The sequence below is a fragment of the Chiloscyllium plagiosum genome, unplaced genomic scaffold (genome assembly GCF_037043375.1).
Source record: "Chiloscyllium plagiosum isolate Xiang-an unplaced genomic scaffold, Cpla_swu_hap1 HiC_scaffold_34, whole genome shotgun sequence".
NCBI classification, from domain to species: Eukaryota; Metazoa; Chordata; class Chondrichthyes; order Orectolobiformes; family Hemiscylliidae; genus Chiloscyllium; species Chiloscyllium plagiosum.
This window is the reverse complement of record NW_028270172.1, coordinates 35210479-35233121: the sequence shown is the minus strand read 5'-3', so window position 1 is coordinate 35233121 and position 22643 is coordinate 35210479. Positions and strand designations below refer to the sequence as shown.

The 22643-nt window shown below is 40.1% G+C and overlaps 1 protein-coding gene across 7 annotated transcripts in view; it reads left to right on the top strand.

Annotated features, from left to right (window-relative positions):
* Window positions 1–22643, top strand: part of eepd1 (endonuclease/exonuclease/phosphatase family domain containing 1) — a 153417-nt gene that overhangs the window by 107423 nt on the left and 23351 nt on the right. For 6 of the 7 annotated variants that reach the window (XM_043719188.2, XM_043719187.2, XM_043719193.2 and 3 more), the window contains one exon: window positions 9796–9906. The exons of the other annotated variant lie outside the window; for it this stretch is intronic. In XM_043719188.2, the coding sequence (XP_043575123.2) occupies window positions 9796–9906 (111 nt within the window). The remainder of the gene's footprint in view (window positions 1–9795; window positions 9907–22643) is intronic. 7 annotated transcript variants of the gene reach the window in all.

Genomic DNA, 22643 nt, shown 5'->3' with positions numbered 1-22643 from the left:
TCTACAATCGTAGTATAAATGGATTATTAAATATTCTTGTTAATTGTATCAAAATACACTTGATAGCTTTATCCATGTTGTTTGCTGATCCAACAGTTTTGGGCAAGGTGTCTCATCCCAGTGTACCTTTCCAAATAGGTACATTCATAAGTGCTAAATAATAGTACAGTCTTTGCTTTAAAGTAATGACATCCGAATAATTCCTGCAGTTTTTGATCTGGAAATGTAGCAAGGAAGGGTGTCAGATAAATTGTGAGCTGCAACAAGTTGCCAGCTCATTTTTGCATTCTCGTTCAAGGATATTTGAAGGAGACCTATTCCATACTGCTCAGTACCATTATCAACTACTTAGTGTAGAACACTGCAAAAATCACGTCTCTTAGTATCCGACTGTTCTCTTAATTGTTAGGATTACACAGCTATCCTATTGATGTAATATAAGTTTGATTTGCGCTGAGGTTTATAGCCATAATTAGAAGGCTGTTAAAGGATGAAGTGAATTGGATTCGTGGTATCTATTGAGGAATTACAAATGTTGCAGCATCTTTAGCGTTCAAAGCTTCATAAAGATTCTTCCCCTTCAGGGGCCGTAATTTATTTTTTGTTGTGGCTTTATTTGCAGTTACAACTTCATTGTTTAACTTATTTTCTTCAAGGCCATTGCTCTAGAAAATTTGCTAAAGTGAGACAGATGGTTTTTTTTTATGGGATGCGTCCAAGAATCCCAAATTCTATGATCTAATTGCTAAATGTTTTTAAATTTTGCAAGAGAGTGAGCCCATTAGAAGATTCTTGTATCTTTATTTATCTGTTCTGCTTTGTTAAAAAGCATTTTTATTGATTAATATTTTTCTCCTCCTAGTTGGACTTTCCTCATTGCTTGATTGCAAAAGAGCAAATTTCCTACAGATTCCTCAAGTCCAACCTGTGTCAGTCTTGAATCAGTGATACCTCGGCCTCTAAGTCAGAATTTGTGCATTTACTTCAGACCAGTAAACTTGAATGTGAAATCAAGACTGACTTTACTGCAGTACGAAGGGAGTGCTGTGATTTCAGGTCATAATAAATAATTCCATGGCATTGATCAAAGGAAAATAAGGGAGTTCTTCCCAGTAAACTAGCTATCATTTATTCATCACCCAACAGAACTAAAAACAAATGACCTGGTCATTTATATTACTGCCGTCGTGAAACCTTGCTTTGTACAAATTAGTTGCTACTTTCCAATAACACAACATTGTCTTTACTTAAGGATTTCATTAGTTGTGAAGCACTCCTCAACATCCAGTTTTCATGAAAGATGCTATGCAAATGTGAATGACAATGGCAATTTAAGTCAAGTTACAAATTGATAAAACATTGGACTTTTTAATAAATTGGCACATATTTCTGCCATAGCAGTTTGCAAAGAAATGAAGGACTTGTGTATATATACTGCACTTTTCTTATGCCAGAGTATCTCAAAATGTTTTACAGAAAAATGACCTACTTTTGAAGTGTAATCACTGTAGGAACTTATGAAATGCAGCGACTAATGGTCCTTTGAAAACTTATCACGTAAAAAAAATTAATTATTAAATGTGGATTGAAGAATAAATATCTGCTCAATAGGGATAACTGTGTGGCTTTTCTTTGGGATCTTTTACGTCCGCCAAAGTGTGTAGCCAGGGTTTTGATTTAATATTTCATCTGAAAAATGCTACTTCTGACAATGCTGCAGTTCCCCAGTACTGCACCAGTTTTAGTATTCAAGTCCTGGAATGAGACTTGAGTTCATACTCTTCTGACTCACAGCAGAGTGAGTCCCATGAACCGTGGCTGATAAAAGGACTTCAGGAAAGAGAGGATTTGAATTAGAATCTCAGGACTGAATTTATGGTTTCTTGGCTGAATCTGAATTATGTTGTGTTTTGTGGATGGATAACCACTGGCAAGGCCTTGCAAGTTTTAGCACCATATTTTACCAGACCTGCATCATTAACAACCTACTCTTCTCCTCTGGTGTGCTTCACTTCTGATTCCTGCCCCGTTCCCAGAACAACTCACTACTCAGAAGAAATCCCAGAATTCACCTTGTTCCCACCCATCTTAAAAGCCCATTGTGAACCCAGCGAAGCATGGTCAGCCTGGAGATACTGTGAATGGTTTCTGAGATTTGCCCTGGAAATGGCAGACAGGGAGATTGTTCAGTCCATTGTGACTCTTATACCTTGACGTGCAGCATTGAAGTGCAAAATAATCCTGTAAGTGGATCAGAGATGAGGGCTGTTAGAGAAAGGCACATGTCAGATGTGAATGTCGATGTCCATGGATGTGATTTGAAGGTGCCAGTGTTAGACTGGGGTGTACAAAGTTAAATATCACACAACACCAGGTTATAGTCCAACAGGTTTAATTGGAAGCTGTTGGACTATAACCTGGTGTTTTGTGATTTTTATTCATGGATGTGGGTTGCATGTAGCCCATGGGCGGTGCCTTGGGATGTTGGTATCCATGTCCAACATAGAGGTCCTTTGGAGCAAGCTGAATTCGCCAGGTACCTGTTCTGGTTTCCTTATCCAATTTTAGACCATAAGACCATAAGACATAGGAGTGGAAGTAAGGCCATTCGGCCCATCGAGTCCACTCCGCCATTCAATCATGGCTGATGGGCATTTCAACTCCACTTACCCGCATTCTCCCCGAAGCCCTTAATTCCTTGTGACATCAAGAACTTATCAATTTCTGCCTTGAAGACATTTAGCGTCCCAGCCTCCACTGCACTCTGCGGCAATGAATTCCACAGGCCTGCCATTCTCTGGCTGAAGAAATGTCTCTGCATTTCTGTTCTGAATTTACCCCCTCTAATTCTAAGGTTGTGTCCACGGGTACTAGTCTCCTCACCTAACGGAAACAATTTCCTAGCGTCCACCCTTTCCAAGCCATGTATTATCTTGTAAGTTTCTATTAGATCTCCCCTTTAATCTTCTAAACTCCAATGAGTACAATCCCAGGATCCTCAGCCGTTCCTCGTATGTTAGACCTACCATTCCAGGGATCATCCGTGTGAAATTTTCTCAATGTCTAGCTTGCTTAATTTGTTTGGTAAGATAGAATGCTGAATATTAATGAGGCAAGTTGTTTAACCTATTTTAATCACTCTCAATTGGCAACTCACCTCTGTCTAATGAGAATTTTGCCTCATCACCTTGAAAAGCTTACAAGATGGAATGAGAAATGCCTGACTTAGAGATGGGCCTCACTAGGCTTCTTGTCTGATTCCACCACAAATCTTGCCATAGCTCACATCCTTGAGAGCCCTATAAGATTCTTCCTTTAATGTGAAATTGTTCTGTTCTCAGGTAGAGCGAAAGTTATATGTTTAGAAGTAAAATACTCAATGCAATCCTTTCTATAGATTCTGAAGTTAAATAAGTAAAAATGAGCTTTCATTATAAATCGTTGTTTAGCATCTATAAGCTATATAATTCTGTAACACTATAAATTATTGTATCAGTTAAGAGCAAGTTCAGAAATGTTAGTTGTAATACCTTCCATATTTGAATAAAAATGGACAGGAAAAGATGCTCTGGTCATCAAATCTGATCCACACAATTATCAAGGGTTTCACATTATAATATTTGCACTTTCCAGCCCTCACAAAGTCATACAATATCAGAGACCTAGACCAGTTGCAGTTAGAAATGGGAGAAGATCTAGAAAATTTTTCTTTAATCCCTTAAGTGATCAAAATTAGCCTAGGAGACCACTCCAGTCCTGCTTCACATTTTACTGTAAGAATGGTTTGTATGAGATGATCACTCCCAGTTGGAAACACTACCAGCTCTTACTTGAAGGAATCAATCACATTATTGTTCACTGTGTGAGCTTGTAAGCTGTGTGAATTCCAGAGATCCCCCAATAGATTTCAGTCAAGGTTTCTATACTGAGATCGGCCATTTCAATATGATACTGATTGGCAGCTGTAGATTAGCAACCCATGCAGACCAGCAAGTGGAGGGGTTTGGAAAATGCTGCATTTTCTGCAAAAGTCCATCATGTGTTGAGGTTAAATGCACTTTCTCTTATAGTTTGCTGAATTCACTGAAGATTCACATAAACCCTGCCCAATAGCTGTGTTATGATACACAGTCAGTGTATCAATATATTTAAGATATATGCTTTTGATATATCATGTGGTATATTAGCATGTGACCTGAAACTGGAAAGATCTCATGCCATTTTATTTGGGATAACCTGCAGCACAACATACTATTGAAAGTTGATGTCTTTTGTAACCAAATAGCTTAATGTGAGCTCAGACGTAATGTGAATAGGATATCTATATATATTAATGAGCTGTAGTAAACCTGTGTCGAATTTTTCAATACCATGATATCCATACCTGGTTTCTTATGTAATGAGGGATAACATCAGCATTGCCACATTGCATAAAATATCTTGCTGGCAGAAAGACCACCCCTCAAGTTGGTATGATTTGACAAATATTCAGTATGTATTAATACCAGATCCTGTAATCCAACACTGAGTTTAATTTAGTCTTGACAACAGGCGTTGGTGTCTAGTTGTCCATGGGCTGCTTTTTTGGAGTCAACATTTATACAAGGATTTTGGATACATTTGGAACAGATGTTACTTGAGTACGTACTCAGTTAGCGACTGTCTAGATCAGTTAATATTCAGTTTGCTGAAAATCTCAATATCCATTTAAATTTACAGTACAGTCTTGGCATTATGCTTGTGGTTAAATGTGAAATGCCATGTGTAGGACAGTAACTGCTGTTCAGCTAAACTGACTTTAATTTGGAAGAATATGTACTGAAGTTGATGCCCTTGGGCTCAATTAAGGCTCACTTACACAATCCCAACACTGGTTCATTCCCTGTTATTTTGGTTCACTTACACAATACTGAATATTGCTACTGAGGCTGAAGTGCATGTTATCACCTGTGAAAGGTTTTCTTGTGGAGATATGCACTAACTAGTTGCAGATATTCAGAGTTGGTGTATTGTATTCTGCTCCTGCTGCAGCAGGTTTATATGGTTTTTATTTGTCAAGAAATCTGCCTGACATTGATTCTGAAGCCACGTGTTCAAATGAGAAGACAGCGCAGGTTACAAATTTAAAACTGCAGAGGTCAAAGTCTCCATAGAAATGTTAACTAACGAGATTTGGTGCAAATGAAGAAAGAGTAGCTTTTACTATTCACCAAACAAATAGTTCTGAGAGGATTGACGATGAGAATTTCTAATTATCAGATATCTGATCCAGCATGATATGTCATACAGGAAGATTTGTTGTCTCTGAGCAAAGCAAATAGCACAGAGTCTCTAACTTCAAAATAATCTGAAATATTAATTTTCTTCTGAGGGAATGACATTTTACATCTTTTAAGTTTTTTTTAGCACTGGAGGGTTTGCCAGCAATTATCTACTGCACAATTCAAACCCAATTGCAAGAGCTCTAAATTTTTCATTCATTCTTTAGAATTAAATTCTAAATTCATGCCATGACAGTGATATCTGTGTAATATTGGAAAGTGCTGAAATAGGTCATAAGGATTAGCTAACTAATTGATTTTTTTTAAACAAAAAGAGTATCTTCAGGAAGGTAACCTGTAACTGGAATGCTACAAGGATCAATGTTAAGGCCACAGTTATTTACAGTGTATATTAATGACACATGAGGAAAGTGAAGTTGGAGGATGGTGCAAAAATAAGTGGGAAGGCAAGTGGTTAAAATAACTCAAAATGGACAAGAAATGTTGGGAAATATGAGGTTATACACTTTGGCAGGAAGTAGAGGAGCTGAATGTTATTTAAATGGAGAAAGACTGCAGAAAGCTATAAAAGAGGGAGATTTTGGGACCTTGTGCATAAATCTCAAAAAGTTATCTTCCAAGTTCAGCAGGTAATTGGAAAGGCAAATAGAGTGTAGGTCTTTATTTCAAAGGGAGTGAAGCATGAAAATAAAGAGGTCTTGCTAAAACTTTACAAGACAGTGGTCAGACCCCACCTGGACTACTTTGAATAGTTTTAGCCCCCTTAAATACAGAAAGATATATTGGCATTGGAGAAAGTTCATTATGTTGATCTCCAGTATCGAGGGACTGCTTTATGAAGACAGGTTGAGTAGTTTGTGCCTGTATTCATTTGTCTTTAGAAGAAAGAGTGGTGACTTTATTGAAATGCACATGATTCTAAGGGGATTTGACAGGAAATATGCAGTTAAGTACTTACTGGAAAGTCTAGGGTCAGGGTGTAGAATCTCAGAATGAAGGATCGCACAATTAAGACAAAAACGAGTAATTTCTTCTTTCAGAGTGCAGTGAATCTGCGGAATTCTTGACCATAGAGAGCTGTCAAGGCTGAGTCATTAAGCATATTTAAGGATGAGATGGACAAATTTTTAATCAGGAAGGGAATCGAGCATTATGGGGAAAAGGAGTGAAAGTGTTGTAGAGGGTGATCAGATCAGTTGTCATCCCATTGAATTGCACAGCAGACTGAGTGGGCTGAATGGTCTACTTCTACATCCTATGGACTTATTCAGATCTCCAGGATCTACAGCACTTTCCTTTAGTTTTGATCATGATCTAACCTATTAAATAAGATTGGCCACTTGTGTATAACTTTTATAGCTTTTACTTTTGTATCAAGCACATATGCTGATTTAAGACCAACTTGATCAAAGTTCCAATTTGCTTTTCCAAGCTGCCAAAACACAGCTACTTGCTGTAGTATGTGACCTGAAACTTAATTGATCTAATCTGATGTGCAAAGGACTAGGACGGGAAATATGCAAGTTGGGTAAAGGATACTTGCCTTTCACTGTGAGTTTTACTGCCATACAGCGCACCCACCAGAGAGGCAAGGTGACAGCCTTGTGGTGTTATTGCTAAGCTGTTAATCCAGAGACCAAGGTAATGTTCTGGGGACCTGGGTTCAAATCCCAACACAGCAGATGGTGGAATTTGAATTAAATCAAATTTTGGAATTAATAGTCTAATGATGACGATGAATCAATTGTCAGAAAAACTCATCTAGCTCGCTATGCTCCTTTAATGGAAGAAAATTGCTGTCCTCATCTGGTCTGACCTGCATATGACACCAGACCCTCAGCAATGTGGTTAAGTCTTAACCCCAACACAGGCCATTAGGGATGGCAATAAATGATGGCCCAGCCAGTAACACCCTCATCCCATGAATGAATAAAAATAGACACAACTACAGTAAGGCAGTCAAGGACACTAGATTTAATTTGTACCAAGGTAGTAATGTCAGAAACATTATGGGCAAATGTAATGTGATTAAAGGACAATTAAAAAGATAAAACAAACAGTTTAACAGAAGAAGATTGAAGACTTCTAAGATTGTGATAAGAATTTAGACCACAACTTTGTTGGGAAGATTTATTAATCAGCAGTCCTAAAGTTTTGATGCAAAATCGAGGAAGCATACATCTCATATGATTTAGTTTGTGAAGGATGGGAAAGTATCCATTTTGCCCATGAGAAAGCAGAAATAGTTTATTTTGCCTGCAGAAGGTGAGAAACCATCGTTTGACTGCAAAAAGGCCATCAGACTCTCTATTTAATAGCATGGATTAATATGACAAATTATAAAACAGTACAATAGAGTTATTCTAATAAAGTTTAACATTTTGTAGAATAAATTGATACAGCATTGCTACATCAATGTCATATTGATATAGCATTGAAGCTTAAAGATAAAAGCTTTAAAAAACTACAGAATTCCAATATTGCAATTTAAAACCTCACAAAACAATGAAAATAAAGCGGCGTTGCTATTTATAGAAGTAGACGTCTTCCAAAGGAAGAGATTAAACCAACATTGACTGAGTAAAGGATTAAAAGCTTTAAAGCCCAAAATACAGCAGCATTTAGATACTGCAGAATTTTAAACCTCTTTAAAGGAAGATGAATAAATAATTGCATTAAGAAGTCAGAGTAGGAAAAATAATACCGCCACAAAGATTTAATATCATAGATGGCCCAAACAGAGCACAGGTTTGGGGATCTTCAAGAAAACATTTCATTGCAAGACATTCATCGGGGTAATTGGTAATTCAACTGACTTGAGTTTCACAGGGCCAGGTTTTGTCAATGGATAGCTCAGTAATTTTAGGCTTGATATAGAAGTTAGTTTTACTGTCTAAACAGATCAGAAACCATAGCTGAAGAAACAGAAGTTACAACAGAAGTTACATGAAGCTACATGGTCCTGGAATAACTCTTAACATTAAATATACAGTATAAATAAAACTGCAATATAAAATATATCACATTTATATGTAATTTATAATCAGTCTCTTTCTTGAGCAGGAAAGCATATTATCGTCTTAATTCTATTCCAAAAAATGAAGAACTTGAACAACACAAGAGTAAAAGTTCCTTTGAGATGAAGCATCCTAAATTTGCTCACAAGGTTAGGGAAACTCAACACTGGGTACATCTGGCAAACCAAACTATTATGTTTCTACACATCAAGGAACATTGCACATCTCTTAATGACCCATGTTCAGAAACACCAGAATAGCCATCACATCCTTGGTGACATTATAACTCTTTCTAATGGGTCTCTCAGAATATGCGTTAGCTTACACTATTATCACGGCAATAGTGAGGGAGAATTCACCCTAAAAAGAGGAATTGGCATCAGCACTCTAATGCAATGCCAGCTGATGGTGGTTGGTTGCAAACCAAAACATCACCCACAAAGAAATAAAAATGAATGGCTTTATTGTACACAGGTCAATGGATTACATCATTATGTGTAGACAACACAATCTTTTGGAATAGCTTCACTTGAGTTGGCAAACCTAATCCAAACCTGTGGATCATAATAATTTGGCTGTGTCTCAGTTGTTGCATTCTTGTCTCATAGTTAGGAGGTTAATGGTTCAATTCCACTCCAGAAACATAAACATAAAGTTTAGGCTGACACTGCTGTGCGGCAGTGAGAGAAATGTGCTGTACTTGGTCTAAAAAAAAAATGGTTTTTTTTGGATGAGAGATAAAGCCAAGGTTCTGACAACTCCCTCAGGTGGATGTGAAATATCCCATGCAGGCAGTTAAGGAAGAACAAGGGAGTTCTCCCTTGTGTCTTATGCCTCAGCACCATTACTAAAGCAATATCTGATAATTTTCTCATTGCCATCTGTGGGAATTTGCTGTGCACTATATTAGCCTATCCATTTTTGACATGATAACAGTGACTACATTTTACAAAAGTTCTGCATTGCCCGTAAAATGTTTTTGGACATCTTGAGATTGTGAAGTGTAAGTGTAAATGTAATGATCTAAATGTAAGTCTTTTCCTGTTTTGGATTGAATATACAGGTTCATCGATTAATCATGTCATCTTTTATTGTTTGTTCTTGAGTATCACTAGCTAAGCCAGTATTTATTGTCCCTCCCTATTTGCCCTGAAGAGGTTATGAGCTATGTTCTATCTGGGATAAATAAAATATTTCTCCAGTAAATTGTTTAAATTATTTGTTGACAAACAGCTTATGGATAAAATAAAGCCAACAGCTATTCTTTCTGTAATAGTATTGTGACTGTAGGATCGAGGACAAGTGCAATTCATTCCACAACAATTTTCACATATTTATGCAGATGGAGCAGTGTTAACATTTTTTTTTACATTTTTAGTATGCACTCAGAAAAGATCAACTATTTGGAGTTTTTAAAAACTGCTAAAATGCAGCTTTACTGCAAATGCCAAACATGCTCAGAGACTTTGTCTCCAATCAAGATTTCTCTTTTGCAGTTCTGTGCAGAATTGAATCAGCCAATGCTGCCAAATGTTCGTAAGTGGAAAAGTCCTAGAGGATGTTGGAAATGTGCTGTATCCGAGAAACCATCTGTACAGATGCATGAGGTATGTTCCCTGCGATGCAAGTCTTAGCTTAAACATAAGTCATTGACTCTTCAAAATTTCTCATATTTTGTTAAAACATGCAGTTTTGAATGGATTGAGAAACAGGTAGTTTTATGTGGGACACAATAACAATGCTCTCTGACTAAAGTTTGGCAATGCCAGTGAATCAGGTCTTGACAAAATCAAGGGATGTTTCTTGCTTCTTTATGCCAGCAACTGCCAATTTGATCCTGAATCATCAGCATTTACTTCTGATTGGCAAAGTCTCCCAAAATCTCCCAATTGATGTTCATCTTGTTGACTCCTGGTACCATTCTGAATGTGAAATGCAGGTTTGTGCCAAACATTAGGATGTGTTTATTTATGTACATAAATGTCGCACAAGGTGAGAGGTGATTATGATCTGCTGTTCTTCTTTTTCCTCCACTATCTCCAATTTTGTGTTCAAGCAACATTAGTTCAGTATTATTAAAGGAATACTCATTAGTATTTCAGTTCTAGCCTTTATGCAAAGAACTTGTATTTATATAACACCATTTACATCCTCGTGATATCTAAAATACTTCATAGTAAATAAATTACTTTGTGATATTGAACTTGTACCGAGATGGCATCTTCAACACCACAGCACTTCCTCAGTACTCCCCAGTGATTCATCAGCCTGTATCATGCAGCTCAAGACTTGCAGTGGAATTTGATCTCAAGATTATTCAAGACTGATCCATAAGATACCAAAACACATTTACTATAAAATGTTCTTAGCAGCAAGAGAAATGTTAGTGATTTGCTCCCAATCTTTGATACCTGTGCCTATCTCTCTATTTTGGCTTTTGCTTTTGAATTTTACTTCTATCTTCTTTACTTCTCCAAGACTACTTTTTCTACAAATGTACATCATGGAAGTAGACCATTTGTCCCCAAAAGGATGTTCCTTCATTTAATAAGATCAGAGTTTTTCTGATTGTATTTTGAATTCCACATTCCCATCTACCTCCAATAACCTTACATTCCCTTGCCTGACAAGAATCCATCTTAAAAAAATTCAATAACTTTGTCTCAGAAGGCAATGGAGGCAATTTCACAATCTTCAAAAAGAAAGAAAAATTCCTTCTAGCAAAGTCTAACCCCCAACTCACTTAGAACTACACTTTGAAAATTCAAGCTCCAAGCTCTCTAAACGTTTCCCTCCATTTTCACAATATTTCCACAGGTTGTGATTTGTTTAATTGCACTAACACTTTGAGCTTTGATGCCCTAGACGGAATACCTTCTCTATCACCCAGCTGTTCTACTCCATCCAAGGAAAGTAGACCTTCATGGATATGGTTTAGTCATCCATTGCCAGATTTGCCAAGGCCATGGAAAGAACGATTGGGACTTGCTCTCATAAGTTAAAATTGCTTGCATGAATCATTGATGAATACATTCCACACAAACTTTCTCCAAAGTTTCCTGCTGCCTTAACCCTGAACATAGCTTTCTCTCATTCCTTTGCAACTCTCCTCATCGAGAGAAGCACTTGTAATGGTTCCTGCTCCCATATCATTACCTACAATGTCTACTAAGGCTCGATCCTGGCCTCGACCTATTTCCAAGCTACCAAAACAGACATTGCAGGAAAAACTCAACAGGTCTGGCAGCATCTCTGGAGAGAAAGCAGAGTTAACATTTTGGGTCCAGTGACCTCCTTCAGAATTAAAGAATGTATCATTTTAATTAAAGGTAGATTAGCAGGAGGTTGGAAGAACACAGCAAGCCAGGCATCAGGTGGTGGAGAAGTCAAATTAATGACTGAAGTAAGGAATCATACACATTGTCTCATTTTATTGTTGTTAATCTGGAAAGAGGTGGTGCTAACTGGGATAGGGAATAGATTTCCTAATTAATTTTATATACCAAATAATTTTAATGTTTAATAATGATCTAACTTGATAAAAATTAATTAAACTTCTGTCAAACATATCTAAGACTTGGAGGTGCTGGTGTTGGACTGGGGTGGACAAAGTTAAAAATCACACAACACCAGGTTATAGTCCAACAGGTTTATTTGGAATCACTAGCTTTTGGAGCACCGCTCCTTCATCAGTAGTTGTGGAGAAACATATCTAAAGTTTTTCTTCCAAATCTTTGTCACTTTTATTCCTCACATTATGAATTATTTTATCTGCATATAAGTGTCAACCTTAATTCAGTGGTCGCAACCTCACCTCTGACTTGAGCACATGATTAATACAGGCAGGTGTATCAGTGCCGTACTGCTATTGATTTCAGGTGAAGTCTCTAATCTCCTCAACCTAGAGATGTGCAGTAGTGGCTTTTGATTCCAACTTAGTGGCCAACGTGAAATCTGGTGAAATACATGGTGTCATATTTGTAATCAAAGGATGAATGGCTTTGTTTGATCTCCTGTGACCACCTTCATGATCATTAGGCATTCCAAAACGCATCATAGAACAGAATCTTAGAAAGTTTATGGTGCAGAAAAAGGCCACTTAGCACGTCATATCTGATCCAGCTGAAACAAAATGAGCCACCAACCTCATCACACTTTTCTCCATTTAGTCCATAGCTCGGCACTTGAGGTACATATCCAGATACCTTTTAATGGATTATGAGTTTCTGTCCTCACTATTGTTTGAGGCAATATACACTATATCTCCACCATCCACTGGGTCATATTTTTCCTGATCTCTCTTTTATATTTCCATCAATCATTTTAAATTATGCCCATCAGTTGTTGACCTGTCTGCTAACATAAGGAGCCTGCTTCCACCCACTTTCTTCAAGCCCTGTACCTTCAGGAATCTGTGGATATACACACAAGGTCCCTCAAATCCTCTACAAATTTCAATATTCTCCCACTAATTATGTATTAATTTGCCCTGTCTTACTTCCCCCATGTGCATCACCTCTCAGTTCTCTGTGTTGAATTCCATCTGCAACTTTACTGTACAGAAGAGTAAGTACTTTTTTTGAGGTTTGGCCAGTGTATATTGATAATGGAGATGAAGCACTCAGTTCCTATGCAGCTAAATCACACAAGCAGTGTTCAGGAAATGCCATGATTGGTTGCAGGTATTTTATTTATCATCATTGATGAATGAATGCCAGCAGCTCGCTTGTACTTTTTGAGAAACTTAATCCCCATCTTCCTTGCCTTGGGGCAATTGCAGGAAAGTTATAGAGGCTTGGAGTTATGGAGTCGGACAGAATGGAAATAGACCCTTTGGTCTGATCAGTCCATGCTGACCATAATCCCAACTCAATTAGTCCCACCTGCCTGGGATGGCCAATGTCCCTCCGAACAGTTCTTATTCATGTACTTATCCAAATGTCTTTTAAATATTGTAACTGTACCTGCATCCATCCTTTTGTCTGGAAGTTCATTCCACACATGAACCACCCTCATATTATTTTTAAATCTTTCTCCACGCACCTTAAAAATATGCCCCCTAGTCTTAAATCACCCATTCGAGGGAAAAGACACCTGCTATTCTCTTTATCTATATTTCATGATTTTATAAACTTCTGCAAAGTCACTCCTCAACCTCCTGTGCTCTAGTGAAAAAAAAGTCTCCTCTCTTTATAACTCAAGCCCTCCATCTGCCACTCCTCAGCCCATTGACTCAATTGATCACAATCTCTTTGTAATCTGAGATAACCTTCTTTACTGTCCAGTCTACCAACAATTTTGGTCAAGAGGAGGTGCCAGTATTGGACTGGGATGGCCAATGTTCAAAAATCACACAACACCAGGTTATAATCCAACAGGTTTATTTGGAAGTACACACTTTCAGAACGCTGCTCCTTCTACCTGATGAATTTTTGGTGTCATCCGCAAAGTTACTAAGCATGTCTTCTAACTTCTTATCTAAATCGTTTATATAAATGACAAAGTGGACCCAGTATCGTATGCTACTACACTTTTTATACTATTCAAGAGATTCATTTGAATCTAATTGTTTACAACTAATATGATTCCTTTTTATTCTTGACTAGAAACTCAATATCTTCATTCACCCATTGTTCCCTAATCCTAGTAGCCTTACTTTTCACTCTTACAGGAACATAATGACTTTGAACTCATGTTATCATACTTATCAGACATCCCTTAACCTGCAAACAGTCTACTCCAATTAATTTTTGAAAGATCTTGTCTCACAACATTAAAGTTTGCCTTATTCCAATTAAAAACTTTTTATGGAAGCCTTCTCCTTTTCCATAACTATTTTAAAGATTGAATTATGATTGCTAGACAGTCACTTGCCCTCCCTATTACCCAAGAGACGGTCACATTTTGCTCCTTCTCCAGTAGGAAACTTACATATTGATAAAGCAAATTTTCTTCAGTACATTTAACAAATTCTTTGCCATCCAAACCGTTAACACTATGGTAATCCAGAGTCAGAGTGTGGTACAGGAAAAGCACAGCCGGTCAGGCAGCATCTGAGATTCTCCTGCTTCTCGGATACTGCCTGACCTGCTGTGCTTTTCCAGCACCACACTCTTTGACTCTGATCCCCAGCATCTGCAGTCCTCACTTTCTCCATATGGTAATCCAGTCAATGTTTGGAAAATTAAAATCACTACTTATTGCAACCTTATTATTCTTACATCTATCTGAGAGCTGTCTACATAGATAGTTCTGGGATAACATGCATTCTGGCAGAGCGATTTGGCTATAACATTGCTGAAGAATTAAGGAATGGTATTTTTGGGAATGCTTACCTCTGTTAGCAAGAGCACGATTTCAGCAGGGATCGGTTTGCATGCTTTGTTCTGCTGATGTCGGTAATGAAATCTCTGCGCCATTCTGCACATGTGCAGATATCCATACCATTCTGTGCATGCGCCGATGTCAACTTTCTGTGAGAGGTACTGTACAGAGAGCAACTTTCTTATATTTTTTAAATGTACTGTGTTAAATTTATTTTTGTTTCATTAGTAGTAGTAGTAGTCTTTAGGAAAGATGTGGAAGCTTTGGAGAGGGTGCAGAGAAGATTTACCAAGATGTTGCCTGGAATGGAGAATAGGTCGTACGAGGATAGGTTGAGAGTGCTAGGCCTTTTCTCGTTGGAACGGCGAAGGATGAGGGGTGACTTGATAGAGGTTTATAAGATGATCAGAGGAATAGATAGAGTAGACAGTCAGAAACTTTTCCCCCGGGTGCAACAGAGTGTTACAAGGGGACATAAATTTAAGGTGAAGGGTGGAAGGTATAGGGAAGATGTCAGGGGTGGGTTCTTTACCCAGAGAGTGGTGGGGGCATGGAATGCGCTGCCTGTGGGAGTGGTAGAGTCAGAATCTTTGGTGACCTTTAAGCGGCAATTGGATAGGTACATGGATGGGTGCTTAAGCTAGGACAAATGTTCGGCACAACATCGTGGGCCGAAGGGCCTGTTCTGTGCTGTATTGTTCTATGTTCTATGTTCTATTAATAAATATAATTTCAACCTTCATTCAGGTTATGCTTTGCGTTAGATTTTTGGGTGAGTTTTGAGCGATTGAGTGTGATTTTTTTTTTCCGCTGGTCCATCCCAATCCCACTTTTCCCATAGGCCCCATTATTTCTATGAAGTGATTTTTCTATTAAGTGAGGTTTTGCTGGAACACAACTACGGCATTATAGGAGAACGTGTTCCACGGTTTCCCTTTGACTACAGGAGGCCATAGTACAATCCCATCAAAGTGATCATCCCTTTCTTTCTAATTTCATTCCCATATATTTTCACTGGATGATTTTTCAGAAATATCTTCTCCACTTACAGCAGTAACTGGTTAAAGATCACACAACACCAGATTATAGTCCAAAAGGTTTAATAGGAAGCACTAGCTTTCGGAGCGCCTCTCCTTCAGCAGGTGGTTGTGATCTGATGAAGGAGCAGCGCTCCGAAAGCCAGTGCTTCCTATTAAATCTTTTGGACTATAACCTGGTGTTGTGTAATTTTTAATTTTTTACACCCCAGTCCAACACCGGCATCTCTAAATCATAATTACAGCAGTAATGCTTTCCTTTATCAAAATCACCACTCCCCCTCCTGTTTTGCCTCCCTTTCTAGCCTTTCTGTGACATCTGAAACCCAGAACATTGAGCTGCCAGTTCTGTCCATCCCTCAGCTAAGTTTCTGAAATAGCTATGACACCCAATCCCATGTCCCAAGCATGCACAGAGTTCATCTTCCTTATCTGTAAGACCCCTTGCATTGAAATAAATGCAGTTTAATTCTTAAGAGTTAGTTCATTTTCTGACTTGCTCTTGTCACACATTCCTGGAATACAACTAGCATATTACCCAGTAAGGATATTGGTTCCTTTCCCGTTCAGGTGAAACAGAGATCCCCATTACCCAAGAGCCTGAATCCCTGGACATTACACCGTCTCTTCAGCCATTGATTATCTTCTTTATCCTTTTATTCCTTCCCTTATTTGGCTTGGCACCGGGAATAAACCTGCAATTATTACTTTTGAGGTTTTTTTTTAATCTTCTACTGTCTGTGTGGAGTTTGCACATTCCCCTCGTGTCTGCGTGGGTTTCCTCCAGGTGCTCCAGTTTACTCCCACTGTCCAAAGATGTGTAGGTTCAATGGATTGGCCATGCTAAATTTCCCATAGTGTCCAGGGATATCCAGGCTGGGTGGATTAGCCATGGGGAATGCAGAAAATGCAGGGAATAAAGGGATGCGTCTGGGTGGGATGCTCTTTGGGAGGTCAGTGTGGACTCGATGGGCTGTTTGCACACTGTAGGGATTCTATGAACCTGGACAGTATCATAGATTCACACTCACTGCCGCAGAATCTCCTGTCTGTGCCCTTGACAGGAGAGTCTCTATAACAATTGTTCTTTTAAATTTTGTCAAACCCTGGCTAAGTTAAGATTCATGTGGATCATAATTTTATTGGAGAGACCAGTGGTTCAGGCTGAATGTTTTTTTTTAAATAGATTGACAACTTTTGTAAAGTCCAGGCAAAGAAACCGCAAAATAACTGACTTCTGTTTTTCTCCCTGCAAGAGAAAATATGCTCAACATTGAAATTGTTTTTGCTGCATGTTTCCTGCCAGCAGTCCACCTGACTTCCACTAGATTTTTGACCACCTCTTCCTCTGTGTGATTTAGACTCTTGCTGAGTCACTGATCTTTTGTAAACAAGTTTATGTTGTTAAGTGATCATGCCTCTTTTTCCTATGTGAGGAGGGAAGTTGAGTGAGGGACAGACAAGCCCAGTGGCTCATTTCATCATCACTTTGGTTACCTGGTTTATGTCCAATCTGAGATGACAGCTTCTTTTCAACTTTCTGCTCGGTAATAAGTTCTTGCTGCTTCCTGTGCTGAGGTCTGTTGTTTTGAATAGCTTCCCCATCTCAGTGGTCAGGGCAGGGAGTCTGCAGTGAGATATAATTCAAGGCTTGTTCTCTCTGGTGATAACTTTTATTTGACAGTTGCTGTTGTAATTTAAAATGCTTGTAGCAACGCAAGCCGGGAACATTTCTGTGCTTTCACTTCCTGTGAATCATAATTCTTAGTAATTGTTTTCAGTTACCAGAAATATGTCAAAATAAGGAGAACAATATGAGTGTGCTGAGGTAATAATTTCAAATTTAGGTGGGACTTAACTTTTGGTGGAACCATCTCCTTAAGAAGGCTTTCTTAAAAAGAAATTTGTGGAATGTGTCTGGAGATCTTAAGAACGTAAGAAATAAGAGGACAAGTAGACCATTTGGCCCCTCAAACCTGTCTTGCTATTCCACAAGGCCATAGCTGATCTGCCCCAAGCCTCCTATTTCAAAAACCTATCTACTTCCTCTTCAGCATTTTCACCCTTCACAAATCTCTGGGATAGAGAATTCCAGACAGTCACTAACCTCTGGGAGAAGAAATTTATTTTTATCTCACTTTTAAATGTTTGTCCCCTTATTCTGTAACTATATCTCGTAGTTTGAAATTCTCCCAGTAATGAAAGCATCTTCTCAATCTGCCTGTACCCAGAAAAGCCTGTCAGAATCATGGCTGTTTCAACAAGAGCAGCCCCATTTCTTCTAACCTTTAATGAGGAAAAAGACACGACCCTCTCTCCCTCGTAGCCCTACACACGGAGGAAAAAAACCACCATTTCGACAGGGACAACGCATCTATCCTGGGACAGGCTAAGCAAAGACATGCCAGAGAATTCCTAGAGGCCTGGTATTCCAACCACAACGCCATAAACAAACACATAGATCTAGATACCATCTATCAACTCCTCGGAAAATGAACAGGAAATGACATCACCACAAACCCCAGGAACCCCATCTAGGACAAACATATAAATAGAAAGCAGGAGACAACAGCTTCACTTCACTTGGAGGTCGCCACTGATGATGTTACCTAGCCAGGTAATGAAACGTCTGGATATCAAACCTACAGCTCAGCGAGCAAACCTACACCCTAAACCTCAACCTGAGCTACAAACTTTGCAAAAAAGGCAGTTTTAGTAGTTCTTGATAAGGTAACCCTTTCTTCCCATGAATCGGCATGGTGAATCCCTTTTGAACTGCCCCCAATACCAGTTTAAATACAGGGACCAAACTACATGCAGCACTCCAGGTGTGGCCTCACCAACAACCTGTTTAGCTGTATGAAGACTTTCTGTTTTTAAACTCCAACACCCTACCAATGAAGTCCAAAATTCTATTTGCCCTGTTCATTACTTTCTGTATCTGCATGCTAATGTTTTGTGTTTCATGTACAACACTACCCAGATCTCTCTGTGGTGTATGCTTTTAGAGTCTAGATTAGAGTGGTGCTGAAAAAGCACATCAGGTCAGGCAGCATCCGAGGAGCAGAAAAATCGACGTTTCGGGGCAAAATGAAGGGCTTTTGCCCGAAACATTGATTTTCCTGCTCCTTGGATGCTGCCTGACCTGCTGTGCTTTTCCAGCACCACTTTAATCACCTGATGAAGGAGCGTCGCTCCGAAAGCTAGTGTGCTTCCAATTAAACCTGTTGGACTATAACCTGGTGTTGTGTGATTTTTAACACTTTAATCTAGACTCTGATTTCCAGCATCTGCAGTCCTCACTTTTGCCTGCACTCTTTTAGAGTCAATCTATTCAAGTAACAGACTGTCTTTTGATTCTTCCTACTGGAGTGCAGTGATCTCGCACTTTCCTACCTTAAACTCCATCTTCCACATGTTTACCTGCTCACTCATCCCGTCGATATCCTCTTGCTGATTCCTTATGTCCTTAAGAAGATAATAATTAATTGAGGCCTTATCTGGTACCTTTTTGTGCAGCACCTCATTGACCCATTGAGACTAGTGATCATAATTCTATTTGTTTAAAATAGTTATGGAAAAGGATAAGCCTTTCATAAAAGTTAAATTTCTTAACTGGAGTAAAGCAAATGTTAATGGTATGAGACAAGAACTTTCAAAAGTTGATTGAGTAGGCTGTTCACAGGTAAGAGGATGATGTCAGTGGAAGGTTTCAAAAGTGTATTAACGAGGGTTCAGTGGCATTATGTTCCTGTTAGAGTGAAGGGTAAGGCTGGTAAGTAGGGAACATCGGATGAATAAAGATAATGAATCAAGAATAAGAAAGAATCATATTTTAGATAACTGGGAGCAAATTAATCTCTTGAAGAATATAAAGAGTGTAAGGTCATTCTTAAGCGACAAATCAGATGGGCAAAAAGGGGATATGAGATAGCCTTAGCAGATAAGGTCAAAGATAATCCAGAGATTCTCCAAGTACGTTAAGAGCAAAAGAGCAACTTGAGAGAGAATAGACTCCTTAAAGATCAACGAGTTCATCTTTGTGTTGAATCTCAGGAAATGGGAGAGATTCTATAAATGAATATATCGCATTAGTTTTTATGGTGGAGAAGGAAATGAAGGCTAGAAAACTCAGGGGAATAAATATTGATGTTTTGGAAACAGTTTACATTACAGAATAGGAAGTGGTAGAAAACATGGAAGGTGGATAAATCTCCAGGACCTGGTCAAATGTGTCCCAGGATGTTGTGGGAAGTTAGGGAAGAATTTGCGGGGCATATTTGTATCATCCATAGCCATGGGTGAGGTGCCGGAAGGCTGGAGAGTGGCTAATGTTACACCTTTATTTAAAGCCTGGGAACTATAGACCTAAGAGTCTGACATTGGCGGTAGGCAAATTGTTGGAGGTGATTCTGAAAGGTAGGATTTATATGCATTTGGAGAGGCACGGACTGATTAGGGACAGTCAGCATGGTTTTGTGCTTGGATATTGCATGTCTCAAACTTGTTTAAGTTTTTGAGGAAGCAACCAAAATGATTGATGGGGGCAGAGCAGTAGACATTGTTTCCATGGACCTTAGTAAAGCTTTTGACAAGGTTCCACATGGTAGACTATTTAGTAAAGTTCGGTCCCATGGGATTCAGAGTGAGCTTGCCATTTGGATACAAAATTGGCTTGATGGTAGGAGACAGAGGATGGTGTTTGAGGGTTGTTTGTCACACTGGTGGCCTGCGACCAATGATGTTCCAAAGGGATTGGTACTGGATCCACTTCTGTTTGCTATTTATGTAAACTATTTGGATGAGAATAAAGAAGGCATGGTTAGTAAGTTTGCGGATGACACCAAGATGGATGGGAGAGTGGACATTAAAGAAGGTTATCTTGATCAATTGGGTCAATGGGCTGAGGAGTGGCAGATGGAGTTAAATTTGGATAAATGTGGTGTATTGCATTTTGGTAAAACAAACAAGGTCAGAACTTATACAATTAAAGTAGGGCCTTGGGTAGTCCCACTGCAGCCCCCAGGTCCTCTCCTCTGCCCTGAACATCTTCAGCCACGTCGTGAAGCAGACTTGCTACCACAGCCACATCTCCTTCCTCAGTACCTGCCTACGGAACCAACTGATCCCACAGGGACTCCGGACTACATTCAGACCGGCATAATTTGGATCTGAATAGGCCAACCAGTACAGATTACAAATTCAAAACCACCAGAAACTATTCTCCTTCAGGATCCTCCGCTCCACACTCGCAGCCATGTGCTGCCACCTTATCTCTCGACAGTCAGCCTTGCCTCAACTGAGGGCAACACTCTCCCAGAACTGCAAAGGACCCCTGCTGTATAACATCCTCAAAAGATTTCACACACCTAACAAATGCTTTTTCTGCACAATATCGAACATCAAAAACTGTAAGTACAACAAACTTTGATGTACCCACCTCAATAATCGGGATTCCTCGACCATTCCAGAAGCATCCCCCAGCCTCAGGAACTGCTCGGACACCATCAGCCATGATGCCGTGCCAGCCACCATCACCGCGGGGAACTATAACATCATTTCCTCCCTCGCTGCTCGACAGCCCGCAGCTACAGCTGATCATGCCTTCTCTGTGACCGCTGGCCAGGCACCTGCTGCTGTGACCGCTGGCCAGGCACCCGCTGCTGTGACCGCCAACCAGGCACCCGCTGCTGTGACCGCTACAAGATCTGCTGCTGCCGAGACCAATGCAAGGCCCAACCGGAATAACATTTCCAACCCCTTTTTCTGCAGCAGCCACTTCTGCCCCACTAATGCCACTCACCTGAACACCCCCAATACACCCCTCCCCCTGCGGATCCCACTGTTGCTAATTCCACCCTCTTCCACCCGAACCCAGGGTGAGCATCACTTTGATAAATGACATCACCCCTATTCCCGCCCCCACTACCACACCCCTCCAGTTACAGTCTCCACCCCCATTCTCCACTCCAGCCCTATACCAGGTCCTAGCTTTTAGCTCCAGCCCTGCTGAGTTGTCACCAACTCCCCCCTCCTACATGGAACAGTCTATCTTCCACAGTTATACTTGCATCACTCCCCATCCTTTTCTCCGCTACATTGATGATTGTATATCGGTGCCACCTTGTGCTCCCATGAGGAGATTGAACAGTTCATCAACCTCGCCAACACATTCCACCCCAACCTTAAATTCACCTGGACCATCTCACGCACTTCCCTCCCTTTCCTGGACCTCTCCATCTCCATCAACGGTGACCGACTAAACACTGACATCTTCTACAAACCCACTGACTCCCACAACTACCTGGATTACACCTCCTCACACCCTGCCTCCTGTAAAACTGCTATCCCTTATTCCCAATTCCTCCGCCTCCCCTGCAACTGCTCCCAGGAGGGCCAGTTCCAATGTAGAACACATCAGATGGCTGCCTTCTTTAAAACTGCAGTTTCTCCTCCCACGTGGTTGTTGGTTCCCTCCAGCATATCTCATCGACTTCCCACACCCCACCCTCCAATCGCAAGAAGGACAGAACTACTCCCCCCCCCACCCCCACCCCCACCCCCACCCGAGTCCTCACCTTCCACCCACCAACCTCTGTATACATTGCATCATCCTCCACTGTTTCTGCCACATACAAACCGACCCCACCATCAGGGATGTATTTCCCTCTCCACCCCATCCGCTTTCCGTAAAGACTGTTCCTTCTGCGACTGCCTCATCAGGTCCACGCCCCCCAACAACCCACCCTCCCCTCCTGGCACCTTCCCCTGCCACCGCGCCCACACCTCCCACCTCACCTCCATCCTAGGCCCCAAAGGAGCCTTCCACATCAAAGGTTCACCTGCACTTCCACATATGTCATTTATTGTATCAGTTGCTCCCAATGCTGTCTCCTCTACATTGGGGATACAGGATGCCTATTCGCAGAGCGCTTCAGAGAACATCTCTGGGACACCCACACCACCCAACCTCACCACCCCGT